This window comes from Triticum dicoccoides, chromosome 7B, assembly GCF_002162155.2.
Source record: "Triticum dicoccoides isolate Atlit2015 ecotype Zavitan chromosome 7B, WEW_v2.0, whole genome shotgun sequence".
NCBI classification, from domain to species: Eukaryota; Viridiplantae; Streptophyta; class Magnoliopsida; order Poales; family Poaceae; genus Triticum; species Triticum dicoccoides.
In genome coordinates, this window is record NC_041393.1 from 112,245,173 (window position 1) to 112,271,656 (window position 26,484).

General features: G+C 46.3%; 1 protein-coding gene and 2 non-coding genes across 3 annotated transcripts; all 3 read right to left on the minus strand.

Annotated features, from left to right (window-relative positions):
- Window positions 1-14,879: 14,879 nt before the first annotated feature.
- On the minus strand, window positions 14,880-14,951 carry TRNAW-CCA. The gene has a single exon. It is a non-coding gene; the product is annotated as a tRNA-Trp (tRNA).
- Window positions 14,952-16,192: 1,241 nt separating this feature from the next.
- TRNAW-CCA lies at window positions 16,193-16,264 on the minus strand. Its single transcript has one exon. It is a non-coding gene; the product is annotated as a tRNA-Trp (tRNA).
- Window positions 16,265-19,643: 3,379 nt separating this feature from the next.
- On the minus strand, window positions 19,644-21,078 carry LOC119335725. The gene has a single exon (XM_037607818.1). It carries the CDS (start codon window positions 21,018-21,020, stop codon window positions 19,836-19,838), a length of 1,185 nt encoding a protein of 394 aa, XP_037463715.1. The 5' UTR covers window positions 21,021-21,078; the 3' UTR covers window positions 19,644-19,835.
- Window positions 21,079-26,484: the final 5,406 nt, after the last annotated feature.

Sequence of the window (26,484 nt, forward strand, 5' to 3'; positions counted from 1 at the left end):
GAGGTTCATTGTGATGCAAGTGGTACCAAAATTGGCGGAGTTTTGATGCAAGAAAAACGAGCCATTGCTTATTTAGTGAAAAACTCTCCGGTGCTCAACTTAACTATCCCATATATGACAAAGAATTGTATGCCTTAGTGCGTGTGCTACATGTTTGGGAACATTACCTTAGACCTCATGAGTTTGTCATCCATACCGATCATGAAACGCTTAAGTACTTAAAAGGTCAAACTAAGTTGAACAAGCGTCATGCCAAATGGAGTGAATTTATTGAATCTTTCCCCTATATGATCAAGTACATTAAGGGTAAGGGAAATGTAGTTGCGGATGCACTTTCACGCATATGCACGCTTGTCACTCAACTTGAGTTGAATGTTGTTGGTTTTGAGCACATAAAGGACTTGTATGCTAATGATCCATCTTTTGCTATTCCTTATGCTAAGTGTTTGACGCATACTTCTTGGGAACAATATTACATCAAATATGATTATCTTATGAGAGCTAACAAACTTTGCATTCCTGAGTCTTCTCTTTGTTTTCTCCTTTTGCAAGAGGCTCGTGGAGGCGGGCTCATGGGACACTTCGGACGCAACAAGACATTCGCCACGCTCTCCAAGAACTACTTTTGGCCCAAGATGTTCCGTGATGTCTCACGCTTCACCAACCGATGCTCTACATGTCGCAAAGCTAAGTCTAAAGCTCAATCCCATGGTCTTTACATGCCTCTTCCTATTCCTTATCAGCCTTGGGAAGACATTAGCATGGATTTTGTACTTGGTTTGCCTAGAACTCAAAATGGAAAGGATTTCGTGTTTGTTGTTGTGGACCGTTTCTCTAAAATGGCTCATTTTATTCCATGCAACAAGATAGACGATGCTTCACACATTGCGAATATCTTTTATAGGAACATCTTGCGTCTCCATGGAGTACCAAAGACAATTGTCTCCGACCGCGACATCAAGTTCTTGAGTTACTTTTGGAAGATTCTATGCGCCAAGCTCGGAATCAAGCTCTTTTTCTCATCCGCATACCTGTTGGGGAACGTAGTAATTTCAAAAAATTTCCTACGTACACGCAAGATCATGGTGATGGCATAGCAACGAGAGGGAAGAGTGTTGTCCACGTACCCTCGTAGACCGTAAGTGGAAGCGTTAGCACAACGCGGTTGATGTAGTCGTACGTCTTCACGATCCGACCGATCCAAGCACCGAATGTACGGTACCTCCGAGTTCAGCACACGTTCAGCTCGATGACGATCCCCGGGCTCCGATCCAGCAAAGCTTCGGGGATGAGTTCCGTCAGCACGACGGTGTGGTGACGATGATAATGCTCTACCGGCGCAGGGCTTCGCCTAAACTCCGCGACGATATGACCGAGGTGGAATATGGTGGAAGGGGGCACCGCACACGGCTAAGGAACGATCCGTAGATCAACTTGTGTCTCCATGGGGTGTCCCCTGCCCCCGTATATAAAGGAGCCACGGGGGAGGAGGCGGCCGGCCAAGGAGGGCGCGCCAAGGGGAGGAGTCGTACTCCCACCGGGAGTAGGACTCCCTTCTTTCCTAGTTGGAATAGGAGAAGGGGGGAAAGAGAAGGAAGAGGGGAAGGAAAGGGGGGGCGCCGCCCCCTTTCCCTTGTCCTATTCGGACTAGGAAGGGGAGGGGCGCGTGGCCCCCTCCTACCTCCTTCCCTCTTCTCTCGAGGCCCATGTAGGCCCAATAACCCCCCGGGGGGTTCCGGTAACCTCCCGGTACTCCGGTAAAATGTCGATTTCACCCGGAACGATTCCGATGTCCAAATATAGGCTTCCAATATATCGATCTTTATGTCTCGACCATTTCGAGACTCCTCGTTACGTCCGTGATCACATCCGGGACTCTGAACAAACTTCGGTACATCAAAACTTATAAACTCATAATAAAACTGTCATCGTAACGTTAAGCGTGCGGACCCTACGGGTTCGAGAACTATGTAGACATGACCTAGAACTATTCTCGGTCAATAACCAATAGCGGAACCTGGATGCCCATATTGGTTCCTACATATTCTACGAAGATCTTTATCGGTCAAACCGCATAACAACATACGTTGTTCCCTTTGTCATCGGTATGTTACTTGCCCGAGATTTGATCGTCGGTATCCAATACCTAGTTCAATCTCGTTACCGGCAAGTCTCTTTACTCGTTCCGTAATGCATCATCCCGTAACCAACTCATTTGGTCACATTGCTTGCAAGGCTTATAATGATGTGCATTACCAAGAGGGCCCAGAGATACCTCTCCGACAATCGGAGTGACAAAACCTAATCTCGAAATACGCCAACTCAACATGTACCTTCGGAGACACCTGTAGTACTCCTTTATAATCACCCAGTTACGTTGTGACGTTTGGTAGTACCCAAAGTGTTCCTCCGGTAAACGGGAGTTGCATAATTCTCATAGTTACAGGAACATGTATAAGTCATGAAGAAAGCAATAGCAATATACTAAACAATCAATTGCTAGGCTAACGGAATGGGTCATGTCAATCACATCATTCTCCTAATGATGTGATCCCATTAATCAAATGACAACACATGTCTATGGTTAGGAAACACAACCATCTTTGATTAATGAGCTAGTCAAGTAGAGGCATACTAGTGACTATATGTTTGTCTATGTATTCACACATGTATCATGTTTTCGGTTAATACAATTCTAGCATGAATAATAAACATTTATCATGATATGAGGAAATAAATAATAACTTTATTATTGCCTCTAGGGCATATTTCCTTCAGTCTCCCACTTGCACTAGAGTCAATAATCTAGTTCACATCATCATGTGATTCAACACCAATATTCACATCTGTATGTCATTAACACCCATAGTTCACATCTTCATGTGACCAACACCCAAAGGGTTTACTAGAGTCAATAATCTAGTTCACATAGATATGTGGCTAACACCCAAAGAGTACTAAGGTGTGATCATGTTTTGCTCGTGAGAGAAGCTTAGTCAACGGGTCTGTCACATTCAGAGCCGTATGTATTTTGCAAATATTCTATGTCTACAATGCTCTGTACGGAGCTACTCTAGCTAATTGCTCCCACTTTTAATATGTATCCAGATTGAGACTTAGAGTCATCTGGATCGGTGTAAAAGCTTGCACTGATGTAACTTTTTACGACGGGCTCTTTTATCACCTCCATAATCGAGAAGTATTTCCTTGGTCCTCACTAAGGATATTCTTGAGCGCTGTCCAGTGATCTACTTCTAGATCACTATTGTACTCCCTTGCCAAATTCAGAGCAAGGTATACAATAGGTCTGGTACATAGCATACTTTATAGAACCTATGACTGAGGCATAGGGAATGACTTTCATTCTCTTTCTATTTTCTGCCATAGTCGGGTTTTTGAGTCTTACTCAACTTCACACCTTGCAACACAGGCAAGAACTCTTTCTTTGACTGTTCCATTTTGAACTACTTCAAAAAATTTATCAAGGTATGTACTCATTGAAAAACTTATCAAGCGTCTTGATCTATCTATATAGATCTTGATGCTCAATGTGTAAGCAGCTTCACCGAGGTCTTTCTTTGAAAAAACTCCTTTCAAACACTCCTTTATGCTTTCCAGAAAATTCTACATCATTTCCAATTAATAATATGTCATTCACATATACTTATCAGAAATGTTGTAGTGCTCCCACTCACTTTCTTGTAAATACAGTTCTTTCCAAAAGTCTGTATAAAACCAAATGCTTTGATCAACTCATCAAAACGTATATTCCAACTCCGAGATGCTTGCACCAGTCCATTGATGGATTGCTGGAGCTTGCACACTTTGTTAGCATCTTTAGGATTGACAAAAACTTTCTGGTTGCATCATATACAACTCTTCTTTAATAAATCCATTAAGGAATGCAGTTTTGAGATCCATTTGCCAGATTTCATAAAATGTGGCAATTGCTAACATGATTCAGTCAGACTTAAGCTTCGATACGAGTGAGAAAATCTCATCGTATTCAACACCTTGAACTTGTTGAAAACATTTCGCAACAAGTCGAGCTTAGTAGATAGTAACACTACTATCAGTGTCCGTCTTCCTCTTGAAGATCCATTTATTTAACATGGCTTGCTGATCATTGAGCAAGTCAATCAAAGTCCGTACTTTGTTCTCATACATGGATCATATCTCAGATTTTATGGCCTCATGCCATTTCGCGGAATCTGGGCTCATCATCGCTTCCTCATAGTTCGTAGGTTCATCATGGTCTAGTAACATGACTTCCAGAATATGATTGCCGTACCACTCTGGTGCGGATCTTACTCTGGAAGACCTACGAGGTTTGGTAGCAACTTGATCTGAAGTTTCATGATCATCATCATTAACTTCCTCACTAATTGGTGTAGGAATCATTGGAACTGATTTCTGTGATGAACTACTTTCCAATATGGGAGAAGGTACAATTACCTTATCAAGTTCTACTTTCCTCCCACTCACTTCTTTCGAGAGAAACTTCTTCTCTGGAAAGGATCCATCTTAGCAACGAATAACTTGCCTTCGGATCTGTGATAGAAGGTGTACCCAATAGTTACCTTTGGGTATTCTATGAAGACACACTTCTCTGATTTGGGTTCGAGCTTATCTGGTTGAAGTTTCTTCACATAAGCATCGCAGCCCCAAACTTTAAGAAACGACAACTTTGGTTTCTTGCCAAACCACAGTTCATAAGGCGCCGTCTCAACGGATTTTGATGGTACCCTATTAAACGTGAATGCAGCTGTCTCTAATGCACAACCCCAAAACGATAGTGGTAAAACCGATAAGAGACATCATAGATCGCACCATTTCCAATAAAATGCGGTTACGACGTTCGGACACACCATAACGTTGTGGTGTTCCAGGTGGCGTGAGCTATGAAACTATTCCACATTGTTTTAACTGAAGACCAAACTCGTAACTCAAATATTCGTCTCCGCGATCAGATCGTAGAAACTTTATTTTCTTGTTACGATGATTTTTCCACTTCACTCTGAAATTCTTTGAACCTTTCAATTATTTCAGACTTATGTTTCATCAAGTAGATATACCCATATCTGCTCAAATCATTTTGTGAAGGTCAGAAAATAACGATACTTGCCACGAGCATTAACACTCATTGGATCGCATACATCGGTATGTATTATTTCCAATAAGTCAGTAGCTTGTTCCATTTTTCCGGAGAACGGAGTTTTTAGTCATCTTGCCCAAAAGGCACGGTCCGCAAGCATCAAATGATTCATAACCAAGTGATTCCGAAAATCCATATTTATGGAGTTTCTTCATGCGCTTTACACCGATATGACCCAAACGGCAGTGCCACAAATAAGTTGCACTATCATTATCAACTTTGCATCTTTTGACATCAATATTATGAATATGTGTATCACTACGACCGAGATCCAACAAACTATTTTCATTGGGTGTATGACCATCAAAGGTTTTATTCATTTAAACAGAACAACAATTATTCTCTGATTTTAAATGAATAACCGTATTGCAATAAACATGATCAAATCATATTCATGCTCAACGCAAACACCAAATAACATTTATTTAGGTTCAACACTAATCTCGAAAGTATAGGGAGTGTGCGATGATGATCATATCAATCTTGGAACCACTTCCAACATACATCGTCACTTCACCCTCAACTAGTTTCTGTTTATTCTGTAACTCCTGTTTCGAGTTACTAATCTTAGCAACCGAACAAGTATCAAATACTCAGGGGTTACTATAAACACTAGTAAGGTACACATCAATAACATGTATATCAAATATACCCTTGTTCACTTTGCCATCATTCTTATCCACCAAATATTCAAGGCATTTCCGCTTCTAGTGACCATTTCCTTTGCAGTGTAAGCACTCAGTTTCAGGCTTTGGTTCAGCTTTGGGCTTCTTCATGGGAGTGACAACTTGCTTGTCATTCTACTTGAAGTTCCCCTTTCTTTCCCTTTGCCCTTTTTCTTGAAACTAGTGATCTTGTCAACCATCAACACTTGATGCTCTTTCTTGATTTCTAACTTCGTTGATTTCAACATCACGAAGCGCTTGGGAATCGTTTTCGTCATCCCTTGCATACTATAGTTCATCACAAAGTTCTACTAACTTGGTGATGGTGACTAGAGAATTCTGTCAATCACTATCTTATCTGGAGGATTAACTCCCACTTGATTCAAGTGATTGAAGTACCCAGACAATCTGAGCACATGCTCACTAGTTGAGCGATTCTCCTCCATCTTTTAGCTATAGAACTTGTTGGAGACTTCATATCTCTCAACTCGGGTATTTGCTGGAAATATTAACTTCAACTCTTGGAACATCTCATATGGTCCATGACATTCAAAACGTCTTTGAAGTCCCGATTCTAAGCCGTTAAGCATGGTGCACTAAACTATCAAGTAGTCATCATATTGAGCTAGCCAAACATTCATAACGTCTGCATCTGCTCCTGCAATAGGTCTGTCACCTAGCGGTGCATTAAGGACATAATTCTTCTGTGCAACAATGAGGATAAACCTCAGATCACAGATCCAATCCGCATCATTGCTACTAACATCTTTCAACATAATTTTCTCTAGGAACATATCGAAATAAATATATGAACGCAACAACGCAAGCTATTGATCTACAACATAATTTGCAAAATACTATCAGGTACTAAGTTCATGATAAATTTAAGTTCAATTAATCATATTACTTAAGAACTCCCACTTAGACAGACATCTCTCTAGTCATCTAAGTGATCACGTGATCCAAATCAACTAAACCATGTCCGATCATCACGTGAGATGGAGTAGTTTCAATGGTGAACATCACTATGTTGATCATATCTACTATATGATTCACGTTCGACCTTTCGGTCTCCGTGTTCCGAGGCCATATCTGTATATGCTAGGCTCGTCAAGTATGACCTGAGTATTCTGCGTGTGCAACTGTTTTGCACCCGTTGTATTTGAACGTAGAGCCTATCACACCCGATCATCACGTGGTGTCTCAGCACGAAGAACTTTCGCAACGGTGCATACTCAGGGAGAACACTTCTTGATTATTAGTGAGAGATCATCTTAAAATGCTACCGTCAATCAAAGCAAGATAAGATGCATAAAGGATAAACATCACATGCAATCAATATAAGTGATATGATATGGCCATCATCATCTTGTGCTTGTGATCTCCATCTTCGAAGCACCATCGTGATCACTATCGTCACCGGCGCGACACCTTGATCTCCATCGTAGCATCGTTGTCGTTACGCCATCTATTGCTTCTACGACTATCGCCACCGCTTAGAGATAAAGTAAAGCATTTACAGGGCGTTTGCATTTCATACAATAAAGCGACAACCATATGGCTCCTGCCAGTTGCCGATAACTTCGGTTACAAAACATGATCATCTCATACAATAAAATATAGCATCACGTCTTGACCATATCACATCACAACATGCCCTGCAAAAACAAGTTAGACGTCCTCTACTTTGTTGTTGCAAATTTTACGTGGCTGCTACGGGCTTTAGCAAGAACCATTCTTACCTACGCATAAAAACCACAATGATAGTTCGTCAAGTTGGTGCTGTTTTAACCTTCGCAAGGACCGGGCGTAGCCACACTCGATTCAGCTAAAGTGAGAGAGACAGACACCCGCCAGCCACCTTTAAGCATGAGTGCTCGTAACGGTGAAACCAGTCTCGCGTAAGCGTACGCGTAATGTCGGTCCGGGCCGCTTCATCTCACAATACCGCCGAACCAAAGTATGATATGCTGGTAAGCAGTATGACTTGTATCGCCCAAAACTCACTTGTGTTCTACTCGTGCATATAACATCAACGCATAAAACCTAGGCTAGGATGCCACTGTTGGGGAACGTAGTAATTTCAAAAAAATTCCTACGTACACGCAAGATCATGGTGATGGCATAGCAACGAGAGGGAAGAGTGTTGTCCACGTACCCTCGTAGACCGTAAGCGGAAGCGTTAGCACAACGCGGTTGATGTAGTCGTATGTCTTCACGATCCGACCGATCCAAGCACCGAACGTACGGCACCTCCAAGTTCAGCACACGTTCAGCTCGATGACGATCCCCGGGCTCCGATCCAGCAAAGCTTCGGGGATGAGTTCCGTCAGCACGACGGCGTGGTGACGATGATAATGCTCTACCGGCGCAGGGCTTCGCCTAAACTCCGCGACGATATGACCGAGGTGGAATATGGTGGAAGGGGGCACCGCACACGGCTAAGGAACGATCCGTAGATCAACTTGTGTCTCCATGGGGTGTCCCCTGCCCCCGTATATAAAGGATCCAGGGGGGAGGAGGCGGCCAGCCAAGGAGGGCGCGCCAAGGGGGGGAGTTCTACTCCCACCGGGAGTAGGACTCCCTTCTTTCCTAGTTGGAATAAGAGAAGGGGGGAAAGAGGAGGAAGAGGGGAAGGAAAGGGGGGGCGCCGCCCCCTTTCCCTTGTCCTATTCGGACTAGGAAGGGGAGGGGGGCGCGGCCCCCTCCTGCCTCCTTCCCTCTTCTCCCTCGAGGCCCATGTAGGCCCAATAACCCCCCGGGGGGGTTCCGGTAACCTCCCAGTACTCCGGTAAAATGCCGATTTCACCCGGAACAATTCCGATGTCCAAATATAGGCTTCCAATATATCGATCTTTATGTCTCGACCATTTAGAGACTCCTCGTTATGTCCGTGATCACATCCGGGACTCCGAAAAAACTTCGGTACATCAAAACTTATAAACTCATAATAAAACTGTCATCGTAACGTTAAGCGTGCAGACCCTACGGGTTCGAGAACTATGTAGACATGACCTAGAACTATTCTCGGTCAATAACCAATAGCGGAACCTGGATGCCCATATTGGTTCCTACATATTCTACGCAGATCTTTATCGGTCAAACCGCATAACAACATACATTGTTCCCTTTGTCATCGGTATGTTACTTGCCCGAGATTTGATCGTCGGTATCCAATACCTAGTTCAATCTCGTTACCGGCAAGTCTCTTTACTCGTTCCGTAATGCATCATCCCGTAACCAACTCATTTGGTCACATTGCTTGCAAGGCTTATAATGATGTGCATTACCGAGAGGGCCCAGAGATACCTCTCCAACAATCGGAGTGACAAAACCTAATCTCGAAATACGCCAACTCAACATGTACCTTCGGAGACACCTGTAGTACTCCTTTATAATCACCCAGTTACGTTGTGACGTTTGGTAGTACCCAAAGTGTTCCTCCGGTAAACGGGAGTTGCATAATTCTCATAGTTACAGGAACATGTATAAGTCATGAAGAAAGCAATAGCAATATACTAAACGATCAATTGCTAGGCTAACGGAATGGGTCATGTCAATCACATCATTCTCCTAATGGTGTGATCCCATTAATCAAATGACAACACATGTCTATGGTTAGGAAACACAACCATCTTTGATTAATGAGCTAGTCAAGTAGAGGCATACTAGTGACTATATGTTTGTCTATGTATTCACACATGTATCATGTTTCCGGTTAATACAATTCTAGCATGAATAATAAACATTTATCATGATATGAGGAAATAAATAGTAACTTTGTTATTGCCTCTAGGGCATATTTCCTTCAATACCATCCTCAAACCGACGACCAAATGGAGGTAACGAACCATACGCTCTCCACTCTACTTCGCGTATTGATCAAGAAGAACATCAAGGAGTGGGAGGAGTGTCTAGCCATCACCGAGTATGCCTACAACCGTGCAAGACATTCGACTACCGACAAGTCCCCCTTCGAGGTCGTCTATGGCTTCAACCTGTTGTCCCCATTGGACATTCTACCTCTTCCTCTACAAGAGTGCACCAACCTCGACGCAAGTGCCCGTGCAAGCTACATCAAGAAGATGCATGAAGATACAAGGCACACCATCGAGTGCCAAGTACAACGACTCGCGACCAAGCTCAACATCAACAAGCAACCCATGATATTCAACATTGGAGATCTTGTGTGGCTACACCTTCGCGAGGACCGCTTCCCCAACGAACGCAAGTCCAAACTTCTACCTCGAGCCGATGGACCATTCAAGGTGCTAGCACGCTACAACAACAATGCTTCCAAGATCGATCTGCCACGCGACAAGTACAACGTGAGCGACTTCTTCAACGTCACATATCTCTCCCCGTACCATGGTGATGAGGATTTCGATCTGAGGTTGGATCTTTCCCAAGGGGGGGGAGGGAGATGATGCGGAGCATCCTTCGGTCATCCCCACGGACCTTCCATCATCTCACCAAGCACCAAGAGGACCCATGACTAGAGCACGAGCTAGAGCTCTCGAGACCGAGGTGACTTCTCTCCTTAGTGATATCTCATATGATCCTCTCGAGACATGGCTACTACCTAAGTCCGGAATGTTGTGCATGATTAGGTACCAAGAGGACCCTCCTGAGGATGCTCATGAAGATGGTCAAGACCCCAAGTCCACGGAAGAAGAGAACCAACGGAAGAAGGCGAGAACAGCCTCCAGGCACCGGACATCCGGCCATGGCCCCGGACATCCGGCCCCTGGAGATCTACATGGCCAGGAATATGCAGCAGAAGCTACAGGGCTCGGACATCCGGCGTCCAGCCCGGACATCCGGCCCTCCTTACCAGAAATCCGGCCTCCAACCCGGACATCCGGAGGCACCATCCAGGGAGCACAGAAGGCTGCCCCGACAGCCCGGACATCCGGTCATCACCCCGGACATCCGGCGCCTCCTGAAGCCCCGGACATTCGGCCCCTCCGCCCGGACATCCGGCGCCGCCCATCTAGAGAGCAGCACGTCCGTCTCCACCAGCCCGGACATCCTGCCCTTCAGCTCGGACATCCGACCCCTCGCGAGCGCCCGGACATCCGGCCCGACGGCCGGACATCCGGCCCTCCCTGTCTGCGAACAGTGTAAGGGTCGTGGCCCGTGTACCCCCTCGCCCCCTAGACTATATATACTCCATCTCCACCTATTTCTAGGGTTAGCATTGGTTTAGCTCATTTGAGATAGAGCATTGCTCATCCGTACCGGATCTACTCCTCGTGAGGGACCGCACCTCTTCGGAGAAGATCCACCCAGATTCAAGACCTCCATCCGGAGAAGACACTCAAGACCTCCTCACGAAGAAGAACGATTACTCTTGTATCGTCCCTTGCTGACTTTGGATCTCGTGTTACTTTGTGCTTCGGTGATCTAGCACTTGTGTGATCATATTCGTGTCAGTTGAGTGTTTCTCTTGTTGTTTCCCGTGATTTCCCTCGTGTTCTTCCGCATGTTCTTCGTGTTCCTCGTAAGGATCCTCTCCAAACGTGAAAGATCGGCCCCATAGGGTTCCACCCTACATCACTTAAGCTGATTATGTCGGTTCTCATTTCTGAAGAACAAAGCGCCTTTGTACCTGGGAGGCTTGTCACTGATAATGTACTTGTTGCCTATGAGTTCACGCTATCAGAACGAGAAAAAAAGGAAGAGACCACTTTGTGCTATCAAACTCGACATGATGAAGGCATATGATAGGGTGGAGTGGGGTTTCCTTAAACAGATACTGACACAATTTGGCTTTGAGGCTGGTTGGATAGATATGATCATGAGATGTGTCACCTCCGCTAATTTTGTTGTGAAGCTCAACGGAGGCTACTCCAGGAGACTTTTCTCGTCTAGAGAACTGCGGCAAGGGGATCCCTTATCCCCTTACTTGTTCTTGTTTTGTGTGAAAGGTTTCTCGGCCTTGCTGAAGCAGGCTCAGGAGGAGAACGAGTTTAAGGGGGTGTCGTTTGGGAGCACTAGCCCCCAAGTGACACATCTCTTATTTGCTGATGATAGCATTGTTTTTCTCCAGGGTTCTACGGAAAATCTTGAGAAGTTGAAAGTCATCTTGGAGGTGTACGAGGAAGCTTCTGGGCAAAAAGTGAATATAAATAAGTCCTCCATCTTCTTTGGGAAGGGTTGCCCAGAGAGGCAAAAGGAGGAGCTTAAGAGAGCAATCGGGATTGAGTCGGAGGCCTTAAGTGAGAGATATTTAGGCCTTCCAATGGTGGTGGGGAGAGCTAAAGATGGTGTGTTCAAATATGTCATGGAAAGCTCAAAAAAGAAGGTCACGGGATGGAAGGGACATGGCCTATCTAAGAAGGCACGAGAGGTCTTAGTGAAGTCCGGGCTGCAGTCTACCCCCATGTTTACCATGAGTTGTTTTCACCTCACAAAGAAGATGTGTGCCGGAATTTGTCATCAATCTCCTCTAAATTCTGGTGGGGTGCAACCAATGGTGAGCGCAAGGTACACTGGATTGCTTGGAATAAGATGTGTGCAGCAAAGCGTGCGGGTGGCATGGGGTTCAGAGATCCGGAAGCGTTCAACCAGGCCCTTCTGGCAAAACAAGCCTGGAGGGTGTTACAGGTGCCTTCTTCACTTTGTGCAAGGGTTTTGAAGGCTCGTTACTTTAGCGATGGGGGAATTCTCAATGCTTCCTGTCCGGCGGGAGGATCGTACAAGTTCAGAAGCATTATCCATGGGCATGACCTGCTGCGAGCCGGGCTGGTGTGGAGGATAGGGGATGGCATGAAGGTCAACATACACCATGATTAGTGGATCCCGAGGAAAGGGAGCTTGGTGCCACTGGGTGCTGAGTTCGTCCCTGGTGTGACTAAAGTTGGCCATCTCTTGGACCAGTCTGGGGTGAGATGGGATGCGCAGAATGTGGACACTATGTTTTCAAGTGATGATGCTAGAGATATCAAACAGATCGCTGTGGGCGGGCCGGGAGTCGAGGACTGCCTCGCATGGAACTATACGAAGAACGGTCAGTTCACGGTCCGGTCTGCGTACCACCTACGCATGTAGATGAACAAGGCCAGGTACAATCAGGCGGAGTCCTCATCTGTGAGCAACCACAAAAGCTGGCTGGCGTTATGGGATTCGGCCGCCCCGGGGAAGGCCAAGATACACATGCGGCGCCTGATGAAAAATGGCCTTGCTGTTGGGCATGAGCTGAGAAGGCGGAGTATTAAGCCTGGTGTGTTCTGTGCTGCTTGCGGTCGGGATGAGACCGTTTGTCAGCGCTTTTGGGGATGTCCGCATTGGGCCTTGTTCTGGAAGAGACTGTGCTAAAAAACGGGAATGAGGGTGGCGATCCCACCCTGTCATATGGATTCCCAGAGTGCTCTCACTAGGTGGCTGCTGGACTGGCTTGCCGTTGCCCAAGAAGAGGAAAGATTGTTGGTGATTCAGGATGTTTATGCTCTGTGGCTGGCGTGGAACGAAACCGGGGAAGGGAAGCGCATCGAGGACCCGCTGGCGATTGCTCGACGGGTGGTGTCTCTCATGGAGGAATGGAAGCAAGTCCATGAGCGTTCTCCATCATCGCCGAAGCTTAGGGTCCAAGGCAAATGGGAGGCGCCGGAAGCAGGGTGGGTGAAGGCCAACGCTGATGGGGCCCTGTCTGTGCAAAGGGAGCGAGGAGGGGCTGGTGTAGTTTTCCGAGACCACAATGGTGTTTTTTTTGGCTGCAGCGTGCCATTGCTACAACAATGTGGTGAGCCCCAAGGTAGCTGAAGTTCTCGCATGCAAGAGGGCGCTTCAAGTGGTATCTGAGATCAATGTGAAAATGATTCATCTGGAGTTTGATAATGCTGTTGTAGTTCACACCATCAATAGTAGCAAGCAGGATCTCTCTATGATTGGGTTGGCTGTTCAAGAAATCAAGAATATGCTCCAGCTGTTCAATGCCGTGGAGGTGTCGTGGAGGAGTCGAGAAGCAAATCGCGCCGTCGACAAGTTAGCTAAAGTAGGTTTAGGTGATGATTTATGTAAGGTTTGGTTTTCTGTACCACAAAGCACGTTCTGGAGGTCTTGTCGGATGACATTCCTAGCTTCGGTTAATTTATGACGGCGATGTTGATCCTTAAATAAAAAAAAAGACCACATTTATACTACAAGGGAATAATTTTTTCTCATTGGTGGACATATTTCCTTTTCGTTTTGTTAGCTAGCATCATCAGGCATTCAGGCTACAAAGAGTGATGCTATGCAGACAACAACCTTTGCCCGATCTGTAGACGACCCACACAATCACACTATCCATGAATAAGCAAAGCGTAGCCTCGGCCATCTCATTGGTTGTGAGATCGTAGCACTCGACGTCGTACGTGGCTGCAAATATAACACACTTCTTCTTTTATCTGCCTTGAAACAAGATAAGAAGTGTTCCATACGTTTGTAAGTAAATAAATGATCATATACCACGTGATACATGGGGTAAGTAATCTAAACTATTTAAAAAATAAAAATAAACAAAAAAAGTCGTATCCATGACATGTGCACGAAGATTTTTTGACTGCCATCAAGTCATGCCAGCTTCGGTATGAAACCATTGACAACGGCGCGTCGGGGACTTGTTCTGACAGCGGCAGTGATCATCTATTAATTCATGAACTTCGATATAATTTTATGTTTGTGATGTGTTATACTTTTCATGAAATTTTATAATTGATACGAGTCCTTTTCGAGACAAACACGGGGGATGTGAAAATCAAGGAAGTTAACTAACTCACGTTGTGACATTCTCACTCACTTTGTTGGCACGGTGGATATGCAATTCTCCCACCTAGATGAAGACATCGTCACGTCGCACTCATTTCAGACAGCAGCCAAGTTTCGGTGCGACCTCCGAATTCCCGCACCCATCCGCAATTCAGCATCGCTCTACGCCACAAATTGCGCCGGGACTTGAAGGCTACAGCCAGCAGAGCATCTTGTCTTGGACAAAAGAAAAAGGAGAGATCGAACAGCCAGCAGAGCATCTTGGACAAAAAAAAAACAAAAAAGAATCGGATATCATATCGGGATTTTGAACCCTACGTGAATCGAACACGCAACCTTCTGATCTGGAGTCAGACGCGCTACCATTGCGCCAAGGATCCGATGTGTTCTAGTGCTACCATTGTCCATTTTAAGAGCATCTACAGTGGGGCGCCTGGCCGGGCAGTCCGATCACTGTCCAATCACGATTACCCAGACGGCCCCTCAAACGGGCCTCAAATGCTCGGGTTGACCGTCACCCTCATATCCAGTTTAAATATGGGGATGGATATGAGAATAAGGCGCCCTGACACGGCCGCCATGTCGGACTGACGACGGGATCCCACGCGAAAACACTCGGAAACCCGGCGGTCTGAAACTCGTCTCCTCCGTCGGACCGGTGTTGCCGCGTGGCGCCGCTCGACGGGCCGTGTAGTGCCTAGCCCGACTATTTAAGTCGACCGGCGGCAGCGAAAACCTACCATCGACATTTTCCTTCGCCTGTCCACCGCCTTCGCTTTCCACTACCCTCCCCCTCCCCCGGTCCGCATAATAGCCATGCCCCATGACACCGGGTGAGGAGCGAGCCATTTCTAACGCCGGAGCGCCGGCTCGAGCTCCTTGAGCGGATGCGGGCAAGGCGCGAAGTCTAGATCGCTGCGAGGCTACCTCCGGATGCTGTGGATTCGAAGGAGTTGGAGGAGGATGTGGGGGACGTTAGCGACGCAGATCTGCAGACGGAGCAGCAAACCATCCTCGATTACCTCCGCTCGAAGTCGGCTGCGGAGGCCAGACGCCTCGTCGACAGGAAATGGAGGCGCAACAGGCAGCGGAGGAGGTTGAGATGCTCGCCTACATGGATGAAGTCGAGCAGGAGAAGGATGAGCAGGAGCCCTCCTATTCGGAGCCCGGCACCGTCGTGGACATCTCCGACGACGAAGATTAGCTAGGTTAGTACATAGGATTACTTTTGCGTGCTTTGTATGGATTTAGGTGGAGGATGCTGTCAAAGCGGGAGGAGGATGATTAATTTGAGATGTGACCGGATGCTCTAACATAAGTAAATTATTCTGGTACAAGAAAAGAAAAAAAACTGGCAACGCGGGAGGAGGATGATTAATTTTAATTTTTTTGAGAGAGGAGGATGATTAATTTGAGATGTGACCGGATGCTCTAACATAAGTAAATTATTCTGGTACAAGAAAAGAAAAAAAACTGGCAACGCGGGAGGAGGATGATTAATTTTAATTTTTTTGAGAGAGGAGGATGATTAATTTGAGATGTGACCGGATGCTCTAACATAAGTAAATTATACTGGTACAAGAAAAGAAAAAAAGGAATCGGATTATATTGTTCGGGATTTTGAACCCTACGTGAATCGAACACGCAACCTTCTGATCTGGAGTCAGACGCGCTACCATTGCGCCAAGGATCCGACGTGACAGACTCTTTCAGTAAACCATGAAATACAGGACATGTGGTCTTTTCTTTTGGACAGAAAACCAACGATGAAAATTTTCTTTTGGGTGACGATGACGTACTCCATTATGGGAACCACACCGGGGATTATTATGACAACATTTTAATTTAGGAGCTTGGGGCATAGAGTGACACTTGCCGTTTGGGCCTCTGATGTACCCCAGGCATGCACAAGTATTCAGAACATTCCCCACAAAAAAAGTCTTCACAACATTCCCACAAAAAAACCAGTTCTATTGGAAAATTCCTTTTGATCTAAATGGAAGGATACAGTATTTTCTTACTAGAAATTGCACTAACTATAAAATAAAAGTTTTAATTTAGGTTTTCCCGCAACTAAAGGAAAAGAGAATGGAAGAATTCTTCTTATTGCATAATAAAACAAAATAAAGTCTTCAGAACATCAGGCAAATGAACTGCTGAAACCACACAGAACCAACAAAACGGCAAGCAGAGCAACCACAAGGCTTTAGCTCAAACCAAAGAGAAACTAATGTGGCTTCCATCAAAGTTACCTCCAGCAATAGCTCTGAAAGCGGGAGAAAATGCACAAAGGAAAAACAAATATAAGAATTATCAGCTCATCGCTCTGGCATGGCACGAAGTGGGCCATGAGAAATGGGGAACCCAAACATCGCATTGCTGATTGATGCGTATCGGTTATCAGCAATCGGAGGAACCATGCTTGAGCTTGTTGACATGTGTGGATATATACCGCCATAACTTGGAAGAAACATCCAGCACTCAGGACCAAGGTATCAACTGAAATCGATGAACCTGTGTACAATACAATCCGGCTTAAAAATGACTCAGGTGACACAAAAATCTATTGCGTGGGGCTTCAGGCGAGCAAAAGTCCACAGGAACTCAGTCCTCCAGACTAAGCAATCTTCTCCTTGGTGATGCAGGGTGAGGGCATCTCCAGCCGCGCCCCCAACAGACCCCCCAGGCCACTTTTTCGACGCCGGCGTCGAAAAAACGGCCCAGTCGCGCCTCCAGGACGCCGAAAATCGCCGGTTCGGACCTTTTTTCCGCCCGGCGGTCACAGGCCGAACCCGGCGCGCTGGGGAGCCGTTGGGGGCTCCGGCGCTAGGGAAAAGCACGCCTGGCCCACACCGACAGGGGAAAAGTCAAGGGTTTCTTCCCCCGACTCGCCTCGCACCCCCGCGCCCTCGGCCACCACTAGCTATATCCCGACGACGGCCGCCGGCCTACTCCGCTAGATAGCCATTCCCCGCCGGAAAATAGCAGCGGTTCGCCGCGGCGCGCAACAGCTGGGCGTTTCCGGCCGCCGTTTCCGGCCGCGGAGGCGCGGTTTAACGGCGGGTACACGCCCACCGAGCGCAAGGTGTTCGGCGTTTTGACTGTGCCGGTGATGGACTCGGATGAGGAGGAAGAGCTCGCCACGCTGCTGGAGGAGGAAGCCGCGGCCGACGTCCAGGAAGAAGAGCATCTGATGGTGCTCGCCGCCCTCGCCCAGCTGCTGGCGAGCAATGAAAAGCCGCGTCGAGGTGGCTCGGCGCCGGGGCGGGTGAAAGCAAAGATACGGCATCGTCTGCACGGCTACTGCATGCTCTACTCCGACTACTTCGCCGATGCTCCACTTCATGGCGAGAGAACATTTCGGCGCCGTTATCGGATGAGCCGAAAGCTCTTCCTCAGGATTGTGAATTCCATCCGGGAGTTCGACAACTACTTCAAGTGCAAGATGGAATGCACTGGCGCTCTTGGATTCACCTCCATCCAGAAGTGCACGACAGCGATGAGGATGCTTGCATATGGAGCTCCCAGTGATTCACTCGACGACTATGGGCGCATGGCCGAGTCCACCAGCATAGAGTGTTTCTACAAGTTCTGTCGGGCAGTGGTGGCAGTGTTTGGGCCACAATACTTGAGAACACCCAATGCGGAAGACACTGCTCGGATCCTAGCCCAGAATGCAGCAAGAGGATTTCCTGGGATGCTTGGAAGCATCGACTGCATGCATTGGAAATGGAAGAACTGCCCATTTGGTTGGCAGGGGATGTACAAAGGCGCCAAAGGCGGTTGCAGTGTGGTGCTTGAGGCGGTAGCCACACAGGACCTCTGGATTTGGCACTCCTTCTTTGGTATGTCAGGAACTCACAATGACATCAACGTGCTGCAGTGCTCTCCTGTTTTTGCCAAGCTCGTTGAGGGCCATTCTCCTCCGGTGAACTTCGAGATCAATGGGCACCAATACAACAAGGGGTACTATCTAGCTGACGGCATCTATCCGAGATGGTCGACATTTGTGAAGACGATCTCAAACCCTGTGGCAGGAGGCAAGAACGCCTGGTTTGCGAAGGTTCAAGAGGCTTGCAGGAAGGATGTCGAGCGGGCATTTGGTGTGCTCTAGCCGAAGTTGATCACCAGCTACCGACAACTTGGACTGCCTATCTCAGTATGCGTCAGGAGATCCGAGACCCACAGGTGCATCATCAACTGCAGAAAGATCTGATTGAACACCTATGGAGGCTCAAGGGGGACGCCGCGTGATGAAATACGAGTTTTTATTTGTTGAACTATATAATTTGTATTGAACTATTTGTTGTTGTAGTATTTTGTTGAAGTATTTGATTTTTCTGTGATGAAATATGTGTGTGTTGATAATTGAACGCCGAAACCACGCCGAATATGGGCCTATTCTCGCCCATATGGGCCGTTTATTCGCCGAAAATGGGCTGCAAAGTGGGCCAATTTCAGCGCCTGGGGACGGGCTGGGGGCGACGACTGGGCGCAAAACCGCCCCCAGCGCCGAGTGTGTCGCCGGCTCGCCCCCAGGCGGCGCTTTTAGACGCCCCCTGGGGGGCCAACGGCTGGAGATGCCCTAACCATGCAAGACAGTGATGCAGCTCCCTGTTCTTGATGTGCAGCAGCTACACCATGATGCTGTCAGGTTTGGACATGCTCAACAATATTTCGGAACCGGACGGGGACTCACAAAGTTTCCAACGGAGGAGGTTCAGAACTCCACCTTTGCCGGGCAGAGGACCCCAACCCTAGAAACTCCCGTGACACCCTATACCTTGCTCAAAGCTCTAATTCCTCACGAATCCTGATCAGATCAACCAAGTTTTGTCCGACCAAATCAGTGAAAAAGCAAAAGGCACTACATCCATCTCCCTCCCTCTCAACCCCCCAAATTTGTAAACAGAAGTTTTATACCCAATAAACAGCCGTAATGCTATCTAGCAACATACAGATTCACGGCGTTTGTCGAGAGCCATCCATTTTCAGCGTCCAACAGCGAATACAACACTCAATTTCATGATGTTTTACCACAACTTCGTCTAATTCACTTGCTTCATAGATAGAGATGACAACAAAATCAGAACTTTAACCATTTCATACGTTTCAGCAAATGGAACTTGTCGCGGCGGTCAATAAGATCAGTGGCAGTTCAGTTTCAGTCAGAATGCTAAAATGAAGAGAGGATACAGAGACAAGAGCAGTGCTATGTGAATAGCTAGAGAAAATAAATTAACCTTCAATATCCCTAAAACGTGTCAAGGTTTGAGGTGAGGAGGTATTTTCCCTGCACGAGCTGCGGCATACACATCTGCAAGCTCAGGAACACTCTCCTTGTAACGGTCGATAAACCTTGATTTGAAGTACATCTCGCTCGCAGAAAGCAGTGAGCAATAGTCAGAACTCAGAAGTCCCTTGCCCCGCAGTATCTTCATGACAATGTACCGAGGCACGTGCCTCGTCTTCAGGCTGTAAGTGATCAGCGAGGGCCTGCGCACGATGTACTCTGGCTCAAGACCGACCTTGTTGATCAGGAACTCTACCGTGCTGCGCAGGTTGTCCTCAGATGATCTTAGGAGGCTTGGGTGCTTGACGACCGCAATTTTCAGCATGTCATCAGAGCAGCCAAGGGTCTTCTTCAGTAACTCCATTCTTGCACCAAGCTTCTCTTGGGTTACGCAGGAGACGGTCCCGAGCGCATACATGAATTGGCCAGAGCCGCGTGGTACCCCAAGCTCATCTGCGCGTGCGAGCAGTACCTGGAGCTTTTCTGGGCTGCAGACGAGCACCCACGTCCCACTGAGGCCAGTCTTCGCGAGATGAGGGATTTTTAACCCGCAGCGCAGAAGTAGCTCGACGTTGGGCTTAACCACCGTGTCAATGTCACGCCTTAGGAGGGCACCACCTCCCAGAGCTCCCCTCGACACGGCCTTGACCAATTCGTCGAAGGAGCCGAACAATGGGATCCAGAACCGAAGCCTGCTGGCGACGTCGCAGGAACGCAACGCCGGGGCGCCGATCAAGACGAGGCGCGCGATCTTGGAAGGGGATAGCCCGAGGTCGCGAAGCTTGGCGACGCGGGGGGCGAGGGTCTCGTCCACCCTCGAGCAGAGGAACTTCGGGTCGGCGGCGACGACGGCGGCGATGTCGGAGCTGGAGAGGCCGAGGCCCGAGAGGAAGGCGCGGACGGCGTCGGGGTTGGAGGGGGACCTGAGATGGGAGATGGACCTGGACGCCTTGAGGGATTGCGCCCGGGTGAGGCCGCAGGTGTTGACGAGGTAGTCCTGGGCGGAGAAAGGGGACTCGGTGGAGGTGGTGGCGGTGGCGGTGGCGGTGGCGGTGGCGCAGAGGTGGCGGTGGAGGGAGGTGAGGGGGAAGGTGGGGAGAGGGGAGGCGCCGCCGTCGCAGAGGAGAGAGAGCAGCCGCTTTTGGAGGCGGAGCATGGCGGCGGCGGCGTAATGCTCGCTCGGCGGGGTTTGTGGTAGGGTTGGCGATGGCTAGGGAGCCACTTCGGTGTGGGTACGAGGAGTTAATTTGATGCCATAGTCTTGGGCACTTTCGTCATTTCATATGAGCACTTCAACGGTACTAGTAGGGAAATTTTACTGATCTGGTCTATTCAAGGCGCCCCTCGTACCTCGCGGAAAGATCGATCTCGCACACAGGCGAAAGGAGGCAACCGCATTCCCTTTGAGTGTCGTCGGCGCCACTGCTAGTTCCCTGTCCCTCCGTCCGTCCCTCCGACAGCGGGAGGGTGGGAAAACCTCAAAGTTGTGCGTCGGGTGGGTTCTCATTTGGCTTAGGGTTGAGGGAGACGATGTCTGAATAAGTTTCCTCGGGCTCTGTTCGCGGTTAGGCGGGGCTCTTGCCTTCGTCTTGGAGCTAACGGGGTGGTGGATCCCCGGATCTCGTCGAGGTCGTAGGCTATGATATCTGTAGTAGGGGTGGCCATATTAACGGAGGACCGATGCACCGAACCGAAATAACCGGGGCCGAAACCGAAAATTTAGGTTCCTATTTCGGTTGTCAAATTTGCAGAACCGAAATTTATTCTGTAATTTCGGTTTTAGCACCTGGATAACCGAAATAACCAAATAACCCGAACCTACAGAACAGGCCTCGCTTTTCCTGTACCCACCCTGTCGATGCCCATGGCCGGCTGGGCCAGCTGGCCCATGTAGACCGAGCGCTCTAAGTTCTCAGAGTTCTTATTGGACCCAATTTAACAACGTACACGTTTGGTATGGCCCAAATATTCTGTAGCAACCGGCCCATGCAAAATACGTTAATTGCGCTATAGTGGTTTGTGGTTTAGTACCACCTCGGGGAGCCACATAGAAAGGTACCGTAGGCAAGACTATAAAAGGTAGTACCAGCTAGCCATGTGTCTCATCCACTGCTTGTACTGACACGTACAGGCTCACTAAAAAGGAAAACAGATTCCCGTGCCTAAACTTCCGGTTTGTTCGGTCAGAACCGATCAAAGAACCGAGTCTTCGGTTCAGAAAAATATCGGTTACCTACTTATGCTGGAACCGATCGGTTTGTATTTTTAGGAAACTGATTTTTTTAAACCCGGAAAACCGAACCGAAAGCTTCGGTTAGACAGAACGCCCAGGCCTAATCTGGAGGTCGTCCGACACCGGCCGGTTTGGTTTGGTCCTTGGATGGGTGGTGGTTGTGTCTCCCAGGCCTAATCTGGAGGTCGTCCGATACCGACCGGTTTGGTCCTTGGATGGGTGGTGGTTGTGCGGAGACGGAGATTCTTCTTCCTTCTCATCAATATGATTTTTTCTGTTGTTGCTCTTTCTCTTTCTTTGTGATGCTGCTGCATGAATATTCTACTTTGCCCAGGCGGTTAATCCGCGGCTCCGAAACCGGATCTCTATTCCACCTCGAAGGGTCACATATAGCGATATCCAAAGCCACAGATGGCGAAGACTGGTGCAAGCGTGTTGGATGCACATGTGTGTCCTTGTCTTTTCGGCGTGAGAGCGAAGGGGGGGGGGGGGCAGCATGACGGTGATTATGCCATGGTTGAATATGATGACATGGTTGGGTCTGGTTGCATATTCTTGTGTGGCAGGGTCTTCTCGCAAGGTTCAGGGATGACGACACAGAGCTCCGGAGATCTTCGTATTTTATTGGTTGTTAGGGCGCTCTTCATTTTTTGTTTTTTTGTGTGTGTTAGGGTGTGCTTTTACGGGTCAAGGACTTTGTATTATTTCGTGATTTGAATACAAGCATACTATCTAAAAAAAGTCGGTGTGGGTAACAAATTTTAAGAAAAGTACTATGCTACATGTGTTGAAAATGAACAAGCGTGCACCAGCACAAGTGGATAAATACCACACTATGAAACATCATCATGGATACAATGTCGGGCATATAAACCTCTTAGCATCAGTAACTACAGTGATGGTCAATGGATGTCAACTATATAATAAAAAGGTAGAGATCATTTTGTATGTGAATTAGTTGTATAGGCTTGAAAGGCATTGGGAATCGTTTTATGACGAAGTGGTCTAAGTACACGAGTAATTTGGTCCCCTCATCCTCCACAACTTTTGGAGTACCTTGGCGTCATATTCAAATTTGTTGTTACGATATGATCGACCTTACTCCAAAACAATGCTCGATTAGGCATGCTTAGGATTTCCATATAATCCATCCCCTGGGGTTGTGTGTTGAATTTGCTATCATCATTACTATTTAGCTAAGTTGTTCGTGATGTGAATTGCTATTACTCATGTACCTGTGGGTGCAATACATGTTAACATATGAAAGTTGAGTAACTGATTTATGAGTATCTTCTTTGTTGCTATATTCTTGATTATAAAAGAGGACCTTTAACTACCGCTATTCATGATATTAGATGGTACAACATGATCCACTGTGCTCGTTTATAAGTGCATCTAAAATGCATGCTCTCAACTTCAAAAGAAATATAAACAAATTGGTTGGACAAAAAGATAAAACACGACGAAGATGTGAATCCCAACCCACAAGAGGCCGAATTTACTGGCACCATAACCGTAAGTTTCACTTTAAGCAGTACCATCTCTTTGTCGTCTTTCATCCCGTATCCCATGTATAATAAAAAAACACAACCTTGTTAATGACAAAACTGAAACATCCTTCCTATTACTTGTGGTAATTCTGGACATAAAACTCTTAGTTGTAAAATATGCACGATATTTGCATGTATTTTTCTTCAGAGTAGCTGAGCACCACGATTTCACCACGAGCAATATTGCCAACCATAGAGAAGAGAGTAATCATGCGTACTGTTTATAACATAAAAATATAATACCATAATGAATTATTATCTCAAATCTTATGCCCATGCATTATCAAACTGATGCTTTGAACTCTGGAATGACAACAGTGTCCATGCCATCTACTAATCCATTCACCACCAGTCACATGTTTTAGTGATGTTGCATAATCTTTGAGGTGAAGCTGAATCATTTGATTCAGTGGACATGACTAAAAATGTGTGAGTTCAACTCATAGTAAAAAACAAAAACTATAGAAAGTGTTTAAGAACCTATTCCAACTAGTAGATGCTATTATCCATGTCTACAAGATGCTAATCAAATATATGTCACATGAACGCATTATCCATCATGGCATCTACTTACTTATGATGCACCTGGCCTATAACTCAATGGATGATTATGCTAATGTACACACATAAGGGACATTTGCAAACAAAGACACATAGAACATCCATATTGATTTTCTTTATTAAATTTCTATACCAGGCACCCAATATACGTATATACTATATTGCTCACCTCATTTTCCTTTACCCCGACTATCACCTAGAGTTTCCACTAGGTTTTTTTACGTTGAGTTTCCATTAGGGTTAATGATGGCTAGGGAGCCACTTTGGTGTTGTTAAGGTCGAGCCTGAACAATTAATCAACTCCAAAGTTTTTGAGGTCGGTTTCATCAATTTAGACCAAGAAAAAATGCAGAATAGTCGCCAATGTTATTACAGGAACAAAACAAATCACTGATATCATCAATTCCGCTTAACAACCTAAATTCAAAAGGAGTTTTATTTTTCTCTGAAAATTAGTACTTGAATACTAGCTTTTGTGAACTTCATGTTGTAAGTAACTGCAAATGCAAAAAGTTATGATCATACACATCCTCATGAAAACAAATCGGTACATTTGAATATCTTACGACTCAATGTTTAAGTTGAACAAAAATTCCAGGGATAGCTTGATGTACATTGATAAATTTTTCCTAATAAGTTTTCTCTAAATTGAGAAGAAAGTTTTTTGAATATAGGTTGCTAATGTAGTTAGCTGAAATCAACCATCTACTTTGTAGCCCATTTGACATCTTCCTCAATCATCTCCGCCTGACGCAATTTGCACATTTGCTATTTTTGTGAACTCAATTTGAACATGTCATCATCTTATAGGGAAACTAAAAAATATAGTTTGTTGAACTACATTGACGCCCTCCAACCTGCCGTGGTGAAGCCCAACAACATACAAAAAGAAAGGCACCCAGAGGGCATGAGGGCATTACACCACTAGATTTTATCAGCAAGCAAGGAGGAGTTGGTTCGAAGAATGTCTGTGGATGGCGGCTGCCTGATGTGCATTGGATCAAACTTATCCTTGATATACCTTTTTTCTCTGGTACAAGTCAAGCTATTTTTGATTTTATAGATCATGATCATTTAGGGGTAGTGGTCTTCTCAGCATGGAGCCAACTGGAGTGGTGCCATGATGTGGAGGAGATAAATCTCTACCCTATCTTGTAGGTGTTCACCCATGTGTCGACTTCATCCAAGCTTTATGGCGTGCGACTACTTAGGCATCGTGGTAGCCCTATGTCCATCAATAGAGGATCGTTCGAGATGTTGTGGGATTTGCCAAGGGATAAAGGCATGTTCGAGGCAGATGGTGAACTTTAAAAGTCATAGGGAAGTCCCACGAGGGAGCAATGTTGTCGGACATGACCTTGCTGCTCATCCCAGGCAGTGTGTTCAAGTGAGGTGTGACACTCACGAGTTACTCCGGCAATTTTTTTCCTCCATTTATTTTTCTTTTTTCTTTTCATATGATTTGTAAGAACTTTATGATTCGTTAATCCTAAAAAGGAAAAAATAGCAAATAATTCATACTAACTCTACTTAGAAAACATGTTTTTTATAAAATGTGGCCTCAAACTATATCCGTAGTTATTTTTTGATTTTATTATTTCACAGTCATCTAAGAAATAACTATTTCTAAGTCACCATAAAGAACCACCCAATCTAACAATTGAGATATGCCTCGAAAATGCGAGAGAGAGAGAGAGGAGAGAGAGAGAGTTGAGCACAATATTTATATTTTGCATATGTGAAAAAATGCCACAATAGCAACATTGTTTAGAGCATTAAATGAAAAAAGAAATAAAATGTAAACATCATGCATAGGCCCAAGACTGAGCTAGCACGAATGCATCGCACGATCATACATTTTTTAACAACAAGGTTTAGCTATTCTTATAGTCAAATTGAGGTGATACTGAAAGGGTCGAGATGGACCTAGAGGGGGGTGAATAGGTACAATTACAAATTTTAATTGTTACTTAGCAACTTTAGGCAATAATGCGGAATATGAAAGTAAGCCTAACAATTGCAAGTATGATGCTAAGAGCTAAGCAAGGTAAACAAGTAACACTAGTAGGTGAGTAAGCAAGCACAATATGATATAAGTAAAGACAAAAAGACAAGTAACCACAAGTAGGAAGTCAGGGTTAGGGATAACCTCAACTCCGAGAGACGAGGATGTATGCCAATGTTCACTTCCTTGGAGGGAAGCTACGTCACCGTTAGAGAGGTGGATGTTACCACGAAGGCACACCAACGCCACGAAGGCTCACCCTATTCTCCCT